Consider the following 15,540-nt stretch of genomic DNA (forward strand, 5'->3'; position numbering starts at 1 on the left):
GAATGTAATTTAAATTGTTAAGAAGTGCTTATATTTACTCTTCGCAGTTATTGAAACTCATAGATCTTTGATGAACTTTGTTGTTAGTGTGTTTCTGTCCTCTTGAAAACCCATAAGTAAGCCGTAACACCCGACTGTGCTTTCTTGTGACCGCGGCATTAAAAAATACAAGCTAGAGATATAAAAATATTTTAGACCCAAATAGTCTACTGCTTATGTGAGTACCACATCGACGTCCTGTTTTCACTTCTGAATTTAAGCAAAAAAGGACGGAACATTCCTAAAAATGAATTCGAATGTTTAAATATAAAAGGTAGATAAAAGTTATTTTAAAGCCTGTTAGTTAAAATATACTTAATGACGTAGGGAACTTTTGTTTTTGTTTTTTTGTTTTTATGTGTTTTGTATCGATCTGATAAGTTAAGCCCTATTAACTCATTTTAATAGTTTGTTCTTATGTCGTACTGTTACATCACTATTCCGGGTAAGGGGGAGGTGTTGGCGCCAGCAAACAAGTTTATCCCCGCCACATTCTGCATGTACCTGTCCCAAATCAGGAGCCTGTAGTTCAGTGGTTGTCGTTAGATTCTGTATATCATATTTGTTTTTCCCGTTAATTGTTTTGTACATCAATCAGGCCGTTAGTTTTCTCGTTTGAATTGTTCAAAATTTGTCATTTCGGGTCCTTTTATATCTTATTATTCGATATAGGTTTTGCTCATTGTCGAATGCCGTACGGTGACCTATATTTGTTACCGTCAATGTCATTTGGTGGAGAGTTGACTCATTGGCAGTCATACCGCATTTTTTTATTTCTATACTAATATTTTTACCCAAAAAAATCCAATTTATATAATAATTTTTATTCAAACTATACAATGAAAACATAAGAAACTAATTTAAATTCAAAGAACTCATTTCTTATTAAAACACGAAATACCTTCCGAAAACTATATGTTAGCTTTCAAATTAAAACGTCTTTGTACCTAATTTTATGAAACTAAAACTTCAAATCTCTCTCAAAACTTTCCCAAAAGATTACCCTGTCTCCCTCATCCTCTGGATAATCAATGTATGTGTCTTCGTTCAATATATACCTCATTTCGCGAGGAATATTTCTGACATCTGTGCTCGATAGCTGAACAATTATTATATTATTTCTTCCCTGTCTTGTCACCACAATATCTTCTAGCGCCATATTAAATTCATACATACACCATTTTGACTTGAGAAAGTTATTTGTGAGAATACAAACAAATTTTCGGCTGTTGTGAATAGCATTTGTTATATTTTCGGCAATGGCACTTCCTGCGATAAAGTCTCTATCATGAATGCACAAGCGCAATGCTCCCTGTTTCTCGAGAAATTCTATCATGTAGTCTTTTGGAAACCATCTGTCTTTTTCCGCGTATGATACAAAAACATCGAATTGAAAATTGCATTCAGTCTTTACACGATCGCCTCCGTAGGCTCCCTTGAAGATATAATACCAGTAACGCAGTTTCCATCGATATTGATAAATTATCATAGAAGAAATAACTGCTAGAAAGACTATTATTCCAATCGCCGCTGAAACAATCACTCCAACATAGGAATAACAATCCTTTTTCAAATAGATGTTTGCCTTTAGTATATCAAAAGACTTATGTAAATACGTGCATGAATAATCATCAAAGCCTTTAAAATGCTTATTGTGCAACTGAAGCCATTGCAAAAAATATATTGAATTACATGAACACTCAAAAGGATTGTTTGACATATCGATGGTGGTATTCAAAGGAAATGCATTTTCGAGTAAATTCATTCCTTCACTAGACAAATATAATATCTCATTCCAACTTATATCTATGAATTGTAGGTCTTTCATTTGATGAATAGAAATATTCCAGTCCGTAAGTAAATTGTGATCCATTAAAATAGTATTTAGTTTTGATGAACTGAACAGAAAATTCCGGAATAAAATGGATAGTCGATTTGACGACATATTGAGAAACATTAAATTCGTTTGATTTTCAAAAATAAAAACAGATTTGTTCATATGAAAAATTTTGGAATTACCCAGAAGATTATTATCGATTTCTAAATGTTTGAGACCTATAAGGGAACCAAACACATAACTGGATATATCAACAGCTCTGTTACTGGACAAATCCAAGTATTGGAGTTCGGTTAAGTTACATATTGGCCCTGTAAATGAATAAATTTGATTGTTCCGCAATGATATTTTCTTCACAGAAGATGTACTAAAATAAATAGGTGGAAAATTTTCTCCCACTTTCGCACTTTCTATAATTATCGTTTCTGTTTTAACAGGAATAAGGGCAAGTTCAAAAAATGTGGCGTCATAAGGAATACACGATGTTATAAATGGGAACTTGTCATTTTTTTTAGATGCTCGTAAAATGTCTTTATGTAGACCCCCGATAAGAAATGATGATTCATTGACGAAATCTGGAACTCTATCACAAATGCAATGAGTAGTTTCATGGAATACTTCACTACAAAGCCAGGCGTTCTTTGACTGCGAAAACTGGTGTTTATTTTGAAAGCTTAAATCAACTGTTTTAATTCCTGTCAAGCCAACAATATTAAAGTATGCGTATCTATTAATTACCCATCTATTATCTCTGGCGCTGAAATAATTCAAAGACTGTGGTAAATGACGTGGCACTAGGTAATCTGTTTCTTCTAAATTATTTCCATCGAGGTATAGTTCCTCTAGCTTTGTATTATTCAAGGATTTGATATCCTCGACGAATAAAACGGTACTTACTGATCTTTCACATTCCAGATAATTGGCTTTCAGTATGCGTATTGAAGTTTTTGGAAGATCACTCGTAACATTTCTAAATCCACACATTCGAAGTTTCCGATGGTATGAGATGTCTAAATACTGCAGTTTTGTAAGTTTTTGAAGAGCACCTTTTTCAAAATTTGTAAGTGCAAAATCGCTTATGTTGCGCCATTCTGATGTAGCTGACAAATCAAGGTGTTCAAGATTGGGGAAATTGTCAAAGTATTCTCTATTTATGATCCTTTTAACAGCAATTCCAGTTATTCTCAACAATTTGAGATGTGTCAGAGTAGAAAATCCTTTGCCAAACGTTACATTTTGAACTCCGTCGATCAATAGACTTTGAAGAGAGGAAAGTTCTTGAAATACTTTATCTGGACAATAATAACTTTTATTGGCATTGGAATTGTTTGAAACATCTAAATATTGTAAATATTTCAGATTTTGAAACACGCCAGTGTAATACGTATCAGCATCTAGTGATAAGAAATTGCTGGATAAATTTAAGCTGATAATATTGTGTACAGTAGAAAATGGAACCAATTCGTCATTATTGAATTTTGAAATTTTATTTTTCGTTAAATCTAGATATTTTAGCGTTGTCGGAAGATATCCTTCATTGGGAAGATGGATGAGCAAATTAAAACTAAGATTTACCGACACAACGCCTTCCTGGAAATGTGGGGATCTGGTTAATCCTAAGGTAGAGCAGTCGGCTAAGATTCCTTCACTTAAATCTAAACATATGCATTTTCGATTTGAAGAACATCCATAGCTGAAGGTTTTAATATTTCCACTTATCTTGAAATCCAACGACGGTGCAATGTGTGTGGTATCAGACATGCACAATACAAACATTGTCCCATAATGTAATACCAGGAAAGAAAATAGCCCAGTGCAAAATTTCATCTGAAGTAGAGTTAACATTATCAAATTAACATAAAGTAAAATACTTTTTTTTGTAAAACAAAAGCTTTGTTCATAAACATCAAATTTTATCAAATACTTGATATTGTTCCTTATACAACCATAGGGCATCAAAAACAAAACTGTCTTGTGCATAAGATTTTTGATATAATTACGTTCAGCTTTTTTGAAAGATCATTTATGATATGGAGAAAAATTCTATCAGATAAAATTATATGATAGTGTTGTTTAAAGAAATGAGAAACAATTACTGTCGACGAAGATTTACCAATACTATGGATTCATTTATTTTCGTGGGTACCGATTTTCGTGGAATAAGAAACAATATTTTTTCGCAGATATTTGATTTCGGGGTTTTGGTAAATACTAAAATCAGGCCTATAAAAATTTTGAACTTCGTCAAACATTTATATTCGTTGTTCACGTTTATCCTCGACATCCACGAAAAATTGAATCCCACAAATAATAATGAATCCACCAAAAATTGGTATCAAACGAATAATATTGAATCCACAGTATCGATTTGAATGCATACACAATTCGATTTTTTACTTGCTTATATTGTCAATAAAAAAACGGTATGCGATACTTCTTTTCAACAATTTCTATAATGAAATACACTTAATGAATTTCGTGCGTCCAAAATGCTTTTCTGGATGTATCTTCATTAAGAACGATCAAAATTAAACATTTGAAAGCAAATGATACGTAAATATGCTGCAACCTTAGGATCTATATGACCAAAAAGAACCAAAAAGACTTAAATAAATAGCCAAATTCGTCTATGGTCATCTTTGCCTGTGAAAGTTAGAACCTGAGTTTCTTAATAGTTTCTTAACTTATGAACGAAGAATTTTAAATACGTATGTTTTATAAATCATGTCAGTACCGATTTTCTGGATTTACCTTCATAAGGAACGATTGGTCATTTAAAAGGAGCTATATGACAAAAAAGGAAACAAAACAAGAGTCAAATTTGCCTTAGGTCAAATTTGTATGCAAATATCAAATTATTAGTAAAAAATTCAGATTTTTTCTGAATACACTAGTGCAATCGTTTTACTTTTTAGACTAGAAACCTTAATTTCTCACGGTATTCAGCATACCAATTTTTTTTTTAAATTTGCTTTTTCTTGATGTTGATGTTCTGTTTGTTCCCTCTACCATTGGAATGTACTGACAGTAATGTTTCAATTTTCAATGAATTTTTCTTTTATATTGCAAAATACTTATACAAACAGGGCCACATATCATAAATTGGATTAAACATAATAAATGAAAATAACACTCTTTAAATTTTGTTCATCCGAATGGCTTTTCTGGATTAATAAAGGCAATAGTAGTATACCTCTGTTCAATAGTCATAAATCGATTTAACATTTACAACGCTCAAACCTAAACATTTGAAAGCAAATGATGCTTAAATTCATAGCGTTAAAAGTTATATAAAAACTTTAGGAACTATATGATCAAAAAGGACCTTAAAAGATTAACTAAATCCAACAATGTCAACCTTGTCTTAAGAAGTTGGAAACATAGTTTTTTTTAATAACTTCCTGATTTAACGATGAATTTTAGAAAAATATGTCATTTAGCATGTCAGTACGGCAGCACTGAATATGGTGGTAATGATACCTTCGGGGGTTCACAGTGCAAGAGCACAAGTAACGAACCAGTGCAAGTCAATGAAAAAATACTTCCGTGCGTTCGAATCGCTTTTCATATTCACTTCCATTAGAATGCCCAAATCTACAAATTTGAACACCAGGATGTATAAATCCTAAAATCTTAAGAAGCTGTATAATCACAAAGTCTTAATCGCGTAGAGTCTAGACAATACGTGAATAACTATTATCAAATGTTTGTCACATATACTAATTCGCTAAAGGCGAACAACTAAAGACAATCACTTACTCGGTTTTGCCTTTGGAAGGGCATATTAACATGCTAAGTGATTTAACTATATACACCTGTCAGCAAAACACTAGGTATTTAGATGATGATGGTGGATGGCTGGTTAACGTCCAGAGGCAAATTAAATGCGGATGCAGGACGGGAACATGATAATTTATTGACATTGCTCAATTGCTTTGTTCTTCAATTTACACTTGTGGCGTGATCGTCAGTTTGCAAAGAATTCCGTTCAAGCCAGTACTATTGATCGTCTTAAACTTGCATTGAATCGAGAGTTTTTGTGCTGTTTTAAAAGTCTCACTGTGACTCTGAGATGAAGAACAGCAATAAAAGCGCTGTTCCTTTGCTTTTTGTGTTTTTTGCTGTGCATATACTGATTTTGTGTCATTGATGGTACCCCATTTCTTTTCTTTTATATTAAAGCGGTATGAATATGAAATCTGCTTTATACTAGAACGACACGTTGAGTTGGATTTTTAGTGTGCTACTTCTAAATGTATTAGTCATCAGGAAGACATTGTACCCTAATCTGACACATTATTCTGACTCCGAGCCGACCAGTAGCTCTTCTGCCTAATACCACGTGCTTAGAAGAGAAGAAACAATTACCAATGTCAAAGACTTTTGTTGACCCCGCTTGAGATCGATGGCACGACCTCTACACTCGAGGCGAGCATGGTAATGGTATTCAAAGGATCTTACAGTTCAGAAAAAGTAAGTTCCTCCATAACAACTGTACAAGACAACACCACACAGGTACAATCATGTATCCATCAAAATCACAATTAAGGTGGTACCAAACACTTTAACTAAAATTAATTTGGCTCGTTTAATTTTCTTAAAATTTTGACAAAATATTTACTTTGACCCTTTGACAAAAATATAAAAATTTCAAATAACTTGAACCACACACTTTATCGGAAAAATTTCATTGGATATATAGAAGTTTGACAAACACTAATTTTGATCATTGAGAAGCTTAATATTTCTTTAACAATAGAACGTTATTAAAACGTTCAGCTGATTTTTACAGAGTTATCTCCCTGTAGTGTTATGTACCACCTTAAATTCAAAACAACATGACTTTTATTGTGTAAAGGTATAAACACGCGACAATTTATCTCTACATTCGGTTGTATGGTTGCCATCACCATTTGGGAGGATCATTTTAAGTCAAGTATTTCAAAATAAGTTGAAAATGTTTTTTTCCTTGCCAATCGTGATTTTATCAAGATTGACTCAATGTTGATTTGAACTATTATACGGAATGTAAAAGCTTTTATGCAAACTCTTTCCGAGCACCTGATATCACTAACAATTCTTGGTGATACTCCGAGAATAGGTTTCCATGTTATTGTTTACTTTGATATATCCCTTATTACACTCGTTTCATGATGCTTGTGGGTTTCTACTTTTTAAAATGTCTTCTGGTTTTTTTTTCTAATGTTTGATCTTTTATTTGTACACTGTCTTAATTTAAATTTTCGACTGCCACCAGTTCCGATTCTACTCTATATGTTAATACAAAATTAGTAGTGTTTATGTTTATTGTTTCAATGGTAACGATCTTACTTACCTTAGTATTCTAGCCAGAATTCAAATTCCTTTAATTTCACAGTATTAATCAATATTCGACCTTCTGTTTTCATTCATTTCAAATATTAACGAATTTTGCTGTTTAAGCACATACATCTTTATGATTTAATGAGCTTTGACTGCTTTGTTTAACACGATCAAAATAAGTTAATTACAATAGTCAATTGTTACAAAATGTTATCTTCAATGCATTATCAACGATATTACATAATAGAACACTGACGGGTTAAGCAATACAAAAGATGACATTCATACAGCTTAAAAAAAACATACATCATATAAGCATATTAGTATACATACATTACGATAACGATCTAATATTCAAGTACAGATGTGTGACAGGCTATATATATTACTTTCAGTAATTCATTTCAACCCAATGCCAGACTTTTTGTCGACTCTGTTCATCTTTTTATGCACAGCTACATATATAAGAATGATTGTATTTATTGCATTTAAGGGTCGTGCTTTTTTCGAAATTATTCGTACTAAACTCAAGTTTAGGACCAATTAGGCATACATATCATGCATTTGCAAGGTCGATTGGAAAAGAAAGGGTTATTTAAACTCATAAGTCGAAAACAAAACCGGATGTCAAGTTGGTTCAATATTCAACATCCAACATTCAGCGTTCATATTATTATTATTTTTTTTAAACATTTTCTTTTTTCAATTTTTTTTTTTTTTTTTTCAACATTCAACATTCAACATCCGTTTCTTACAATCAACATTCGTTTCAAACATTTAACATTTGTTTTTTAACATTCGATTTCAACATTCGTTTTCAACATTCAATATGCGTTTTCAACATTCAACATTCGATTTCAACATTTAACATTCGTTTTCAACAGTCGATTTCAATATTCGATTCGTGTTTGGACAAGTCATTACAAAAGCTTTCGATGCCCATATTGAGATAGATTTATTAACATTTTGTTAAAAAAGAAATTGAGGGATTAGAATGTTGAAAACGAATGTTGAATGTTGAAATCGAATGTTGCAAAACGAATGTGGAATGTTGAAAACGAATGTTGAATGTTGAAATCGAATGTAGAAAAAAAAATGAAAACAAATTTTGGATGTTGACTGTTGAAATCGAATGTTGAATGTTAAAAACGAATGTTGACTGTTGAAATCGAATGTTGAATGTAATGTTGAAAACGAATGTTGAATGTTAAAATCGAATGTTGAAAAACGAATGTTGAATGTTGAAAACGAATGTTGAATGTTGAAAACGGATGTTGAATGTTGAAAACGATTAAATAAAAATAGAAAAATATTGTTTACCAAAAAAAAAATTGAATGTTGAATGTTGAATATTGAACCAACTTGACATCATAAAACAAAATGGAATTGATTTAAATTTGATTATCTCCCATTTAACAGAAAAATCTAGACTAGAACTTGGTCGTTTGTCTGATAGATGCGATACGTAAGTAATAGGTATGATTATTGTCAAAAGTCTGGATCTAGGGGTTTTGATTTTATTACATTTTTTTATTATATAAAGGCGATGTAAAATATAAGCCTATTTGACATGAAAGGTTATCACGTTTTAAACTTTTTATTAAAATATTATATGAAAAAGGCCACTAATGCAATTGTTTTACTACCGGGAGTAGTCCAGGGATGAACACATTTCTAAAATTAAGTCAACCTTTTCTGTTTTTCTAAAGTCGAAGAAGGTATGATATTCCCATGCCATCAATAAAAAAGCAAAATATAATAATGACAAAGATCATTTGAAAATATAGTTACACGTACATTCATTGGCGCAACTCTGACTCGATGTTTGGAAATTCGTTCGTTCGTTTTATGCTTACTATCGTATTCTATGTGATGCACACAAATTTAGTCTCAATGGCAGTTATACCATATCTTCTAGTTTTTTTTTTTAACATTCTAACATTAACCATGTGTACGAGGTTAACTTTTTTAATTAATTGAAATTTTGTCTTTTTATACTTTCCTTTCCGTGTAAAATAATTAGGAGATATGGTATGATTGCCATTAAGACTAAATTTGAATAAACAAAAAGCATTCTATGTGTGCCCGTCCCAACTCCCATGTAAGCAGCCTGCTATTCAGTAATCGTCAATGGTTACCAATTCAACACTAGATCTTTCAATATTTTTTTATTGGTATAAATATTATTTTGTTATCAGTAAATGAAAACCATACTAAATACTATTCTTATACACATATGGACATTCACGGTTCTACAAACTGTCGATACCTATATTTTTTGCATTGCACAAGGTTATTTTATTTTCTAGCTGTTGATGACGTCTTTACACTATACACTGTATGTTTGATGTGTATTGATTGATATACTGTGTGTTAAAAAAAAAGAAACGCATAGCTCGGATGATTTTTTTCAAAATGCAAAATATATATTTTACAAGGTCAACGGTCAATTGCATCTTCGAGTTTTTACAGGTAAGTTTTAAACTTAAAATGCCCGTTCTTTTGATTTGGCTCTCTGCCACATGAAATTTGCGACTTGCTTAAAGTGCATATGACCTGTTTCGCCGCAAAATTTTGCTAATGTTTTTCACGATAATTTTGTAGTCAACTCAACTGTTACACTTTTGCGCATATAAGGACCAAGTTTGAAGATTTAATTCATCACAACGTTAAAACGCTGCCATGCCAAGGTTGGACCCTGCTATTCGAAATATCGTCATTGGCCGTCTCCAGGCCAGAGTGTCCCAAAGTGAAGTAGCAAGAACTGAAAATGTTAACCTGAGTACAATTTCGCGACTTTGGAACAGATACCAGCAGACTGGCTGTACTTAGGATCGCCAGAGGAGTAAACGACCTCGCCTAACGACTCCTGGACAAGATCGCTACATCCGGGTATTTCATCTACGGAATCGAACCGTTGCCGCAACAGCCTCTGCAGTTGGGATACCAGGATTGAGAAGAATGAGCTCAAAAACAGTCCGCAATCGACTGCGACAACGAGGGCGTATTTTGGACCCGTTTTGAGGCCGTTACATAGACGGAATAGAGTCCGATGGTGCAACAGATTGAGGGGGTGGACATTCCGCAACTGGCACAACTGGCGCAGAATCTGGTTCAGTGATGAGTCCCGTTTTATGCTTCAGAAACGTGATATCGTGTCTACCGTGTCTACTGGCGCATGGATGAACTTTTTGCTTCCTCGTGTGTCCAAGAAGTGGACAGCTTCGGTGGAGGATGTGGGCGGCTATCTCTAATGACCGAAAAACGTAATTTGTACATGTTCCGGTTAATTTAACGGCTCAGAGGTACAAATACGAAATTCTCCAACCTCACCTTATGCATGTTATTGACCGACAGAGGGAGTTATTCTAGCAGGACAATGTTAGGCCTCACACAGCGCGTTTAACAATGGACTACCTTGAGCAGAATAACACCAATGTGCTACCTTGGCCTTCCAAATCACCGGACTTGAATCCTATTGAGCATCTATGGGACCAACTGTATACACGTGTACGCCAGCGTCAACCCTCGCCTAAGACCCTTGATCAGCTCCGACAAATGTTACAACAGGAAAGGCGAGCAATTCCACACAACAACATTAGAACATTGATAGCATCCATGCCGAGGAGATGCGTAGCAGTCTTAGCAGCGAGAGGTGGTCATACACGGTACTAACTTTAATGGCAGCGGACTAATTGTGATAAATTGACTTTTATTCATTAATCTCGAAGGAGTTGACTGTCCTCTTTTCAATCAAACACGTTTTGAATGAATATCTTTATTAGTAATTTTAGAATTTCTATTCAAAATACATGTATTAAAATTCTTAAATATCCATTATGCGTTTCTTTTTTTGCAAAGTATATTTTAGTCTTAGATACATGATTTTTTATTAGTTGTTATTGGATCCGAACTAGCTGCCAGTAACTGAGAGTACTCTCAGATCTGTACTTAGTGTCTTATTAGTTGTGGTGGATGTATAAATACCCTGCCACGTCCGGTCTGTACATGTGTCTTTGTTAGTTGTTTTTCTGCTTTGTATCTATCTCATCAGTAAAGCCCTTTCAAACTTATTTTTATAGTTTGTTCTTATGTTGCACTGTTACACCACTGTCCCAGGTTAGGGGCGTGGGTTTGGCGCCATCAAACATGTTTGACTCCGCCACATTCTTCATGTGTCTGTCCCAAGTCAGGAGCATGTAGTTCAGTTTTTGACCTAGGTTTATGTCTGTCATATTTCTTTTTTGTAAGTTGTTTTGTTATCAATTAGGCCGTTAGTTTTCTTATTTGAAATGTTTCACATTTTTCATGTCGGGACCTTTTATAGCCGACGAGACGGTATGGGGTTTTCTCATTGTTAAAGGCTATACGATTGCTTATAACTGCTTACATCCACTTCATTTGAACTTCGGTAGATAGTTGTCTCATTGGCAATCATACCACATCTCTTTTTTTAAATTGTCGTTGGTTACTGTCTGTCATATTTGTTTTCAATTATTGTTTTGTCACAAATCCGGTCAGTTTTTGTTCGTTTGAATTCGTTCACATTTGTCATATCGGAGCATTTTATAACTGACTTTTCGGTATTGGATTTGCTCATAGTTGAAGGCCGAATGGTAACCTATAGTTAGCTTGAATCGGCTTCATTTTGGAAACTATATTGGATAGTTGTCTTATTTGAAAACAAAACACACCTTCTTATACTGACGGGAAAACCAACAGTGGATGTAATACTTTACTAAGTAATTTTATTTTATTCTTCGTTAGAAACAATTAAAGTATTATTCTAATTAAACTCGTCCAAAACTAGACCAATACAGAATTTTTGAGATTAAGTATATCAGTACTTTCTAATTTAAGCGTTCAATTTGACTTTCTACGTAATTTTGAAATCCAAATACACGAATCACAACGGTACGATCGTGTTGTATCAATGTCATATCAATGATAAAGATCTGCCCTTGTCCAGCGGATATCTAGCGTGAAGTCGACCTATATCCTACACGAAGGGATACAGGAATGGCTTATTACTAAACCAAATTAATTCAAATACATTTGTTCATATTCCTAAATATTTCTTTTTGATATCGTACTTTTTATTATGTTTCCTTTTGTTCTTTGATGTCCGTGAACCATTGATTGGCCTACATCAATTTCAATATGTAAAAACTTCCAACCAAAGAAAGATCTGGATAAAAGCCTTATTGGTCTTTGTCAGTACCGAATAAGCATGAAATTTCAAAACAAACTAAATTGACCGACATTTTTTCATGCTGTTAAACGTAAGTACTAGGACGTTGGTGCCAGGCATTTTTGGTTAATATGGTATATATTTGAAATTTGATTGTAACAGTTAATCAATTGGAAGGAACAGTTGTTAGAACAAATTTTTAATTAATTAGAAAGAACATTGTTCAATGGTATTTTTCGTAATTTAACAACAGATTTCTCATGAATCGAGCTCGAAAGATGAAATGTAAGCCAATAACTGACAATAGAAACTCGTTCAACAAGTGGCGACTGAAATAATTACAAGCGCTGGCCCCAGCGCCATAAAACTTATATTTTCTCAGACAATCTCGGCGCAGAGTTCATATCCGTTCCTTACATGCTCCGCAATTTACACTCAATATTAGTGTAGTGTTACGTAGTATTGAACGGAACGGATATGATGTCTGCGCCGGAGATTGATTCTCAGAATGAATTATATTACTCAGTTAAGAATGAGAACTTTTTGTTCTGCCATAAAACCATATTCTCAACATTAAGAATATTAACAGCTGAGAATCGGTTACACCTAAAATCTTTTATATATACCAATGAAAGAAAGTCTTAGTGGTAATTTTCAAATAAATTTCGCTTAAAAGGTTTTTGAGAAAAAGACAATTTAAAGATAAATCATTCAATGTATTTTGTGATATTTACGTACATTCTCTACATCTATACGTATTTCTACAGATCATTCAATTTGCTTTATCTCCTTATGTATAAAGTTACTTATATATTTTTTCCAATATTCCCCCTGACAACCGATCAGACAACAGTTTTAAGTTGACTAAAGGCATACAAGTACATGATGCTCATTAGCTAATAGATACATTTGTCTTTTAAAATACAACTGGTATATAAGAATCGTAATGATGCTATGTGGATAAATTTATCGGTTTTCAAGAGCTAAACTGACAGCGCGTCATCCCTACAATGGCTTCCATTTTTACGATTGTAAAAATTAGGTGGCGTAGCGGGGAGATAATTTTGACGAATTAGAATCCTGACTGAATAATCCAAAATCAAATTGAAGTAACATGAAACTTAATTTTTTTATATTTTGTATCAAAGTTGGCACCCTATCAAAGTTCTGGGAAATCAGTGAAAGAACATCGAATGCACCTAACAAGGGAATTGCTTTAATCTTGATTGGTAACATCCTTGATTTTTTTTTACCTCTTTGGCAATAATGAAAAACATAAAAGGAACCTATGTTAGATAAAATCGCAAGTAGCATTGTATAAGCATCGACCCTCTATCATAGAATTATCGCTATAAAACGCGGGACATGGATGTCGTTGGGTTGCTGTCACATAGACATATACCCCACATATCCTTTTATTCACATATACATGAGTATACTAAAATGTAGGTGATTTCCAACAAAAACTAGAGGCTCTAAAGAGCCTGTGTTACTCACCTAGGTCTATGTGCATCTTCAACATTGTAGACAACTGTTCAAAGATTCTCTCTATCTTATTTAGTTTTTGTCCAAAACACAAAAGAGGGTAAACAAAATTGTCATTTAAGGGCAATCACTCCTATCTACTAACTTTACCGGCAGAATTTTACCTGATTTTTTATCTTGCCTTGCTGATCATTCTTTTATTTAAAGTATCTAGATCTATCTTTTATAGTTTTCAAGATCATAGTAAAAAATGCAAAACATTGGTAAAAATTGTCATTATAGAGCAATAACTTCCATCACCAGTCAACTGAAGAATTTCGGCTATAGACTTATTTGTAGATCTTGTCTTGCTGATCTCTTTTGCTTTTTAAAGTGTCTCTCTATCTATTATATCTTTAAAGAAAATAGGCAAAAAAGGAAAAAAGTAGTAAAATTCATCATTTTAGGTCAATTACTCCTATAAGAAATCGATGACAGTTTTGACGTGAATGAGCAATACGTAGAGCTCAACATTCTGAACAATTCTGCTCCTGTCAGATTTTTTCTATTTATAACGGCTTTCCAAAAAAAAGACAAAACCTATTTTTTTCCCTATGTTATATTTTTAGCCATGTCGGCCATCTTGGTTGGCAAGCGGGGTCATCGTACACATTTTTTAAACTAGATACCCTAATGATGATTGTGGCTAAGATTGGTTAAATTTGGCTAGGTAGTTTCAGTGGAGATAATCTTTATAAAAGTTAACGAACGACGGACGACGACGACGACGACGACGACAGACGACGGACGCCAAGTGATAGGAAAAGCTTACATGGTCTTTTAGAATAGATGAGCTAAAATAGAGTATGGTCAATTTCCATTGAAGTTATTTCACACCATTTTCAAAAAGTCTTTCAATCTTTACTTAAATTTATAGTATCACAGCATTGTGCGTACTTTTGTAATGGTATTATTATTGCTTATTTCAAAACAGATCAGCAAATTATGAGCCCCTGAAGATAGCCCAAAACCTCAATTTTGACAGATTTTGACAAAATTAGTGTTGAGTATTTATCCTAAAATCATGAATGAGAGGGACAATGTTAACCAAAACAAAAATTATGTTGGAAGTAAATATATGTATGTTCTTTCGGGTGCAATTTAATTCGTCTTGATTAGTGACGTTCTGCAAATTTTAACAAAACACTATTAACAGTTGTTATTTTATATAAAAATGTCTTCAATAGCAACATGTAACCATTTTTTTATACTTAAATATGGTTTTTGTTATACTAAAAAAATTAAGAATATTCTTAATCTTGAGTAAGAACAAATCTGATTTTTTTATGGCGGTGTATTTTGCTGAGAAAAAGTTAAGAAAATTTTCAGGCTGAGCAAAAACAAAGCACTCAGAAAGTTTTATGGCGCTGGGGCCTGATCTATAATCGGATCACGAATTTCAAAGGTATCTTTAATTGCGTTGTAAAATGGATTTAACACATTTAACTCTTACAATTAAAGTTGTACTGTTATATAATTTAGAATAGTTTTTGTTGTCTTACGTTATCAAATAAATATTACACAATACGCATGCAAGTGGATGGGGTTTACAGAATAGAGAGTAATGGGCACAAAATATAAAGAATAGAGAAAAATGGACCAAAAAAAATCAAAAATAGAGAATAAT

The 15,540-nt window shown here is 33.1% G+C and overlaps 1 protein-coding gene across 1 annotated transcript; it reads right to left on the reverse strand.

Moving 5' to 3' along the window:
* Positions 1-847: 847 nt before the first annotated feature.
* Positions 848-7,372, reverse strand: LOC127712308 (toll-like receptor 4). Its single transcript, XM_052218676.1, has 2 exons — positions 7,212-7,372; positions 848-3,703 (listed from the first exon to the last, which is right to left on the reverse strand). Exon 2 carries the CDS (start codon positions 3,701-3,703, stop codon positions 1,001-1,003), a length of 2,703 nt encoding a protein of 900 aa, XP_052074636.1. The 5' UTR covers positions 7,212-7,372; the 3' UTR covers positions 848-1,000.
* Between the last annotated feature and the right edge of the window lie 8,168 nt (positions 7,373-15,540).

The sequence above is a fragment of the Mytilus californianus genome, unplaced genomic scaffold, assembly GCF_021869535.1.
Source record: "Mytilus californianus isolate M0D057914Y unplaced genomic scaffold, xbMytCali1.0.p SCAF_8, whole genome shotgun sequence".
Classification (NCBI taxonomy): domain Eukaryota; kingdom Metazoa; phylum Mollusca; class Bivalvia; order Mytilida; family Mytilidae; genus Mytilus; species Mytilus californianus.

Excerpts from the sequence above, each read along its gene's own strand:
- LOC127712308 (XM_052218676.1), bottom strand. The coding sequence starts at position 3,703 with ATGAAATTTTGCACTGGGCTATTTTCTTTCCTGGTATTACATTATGGG.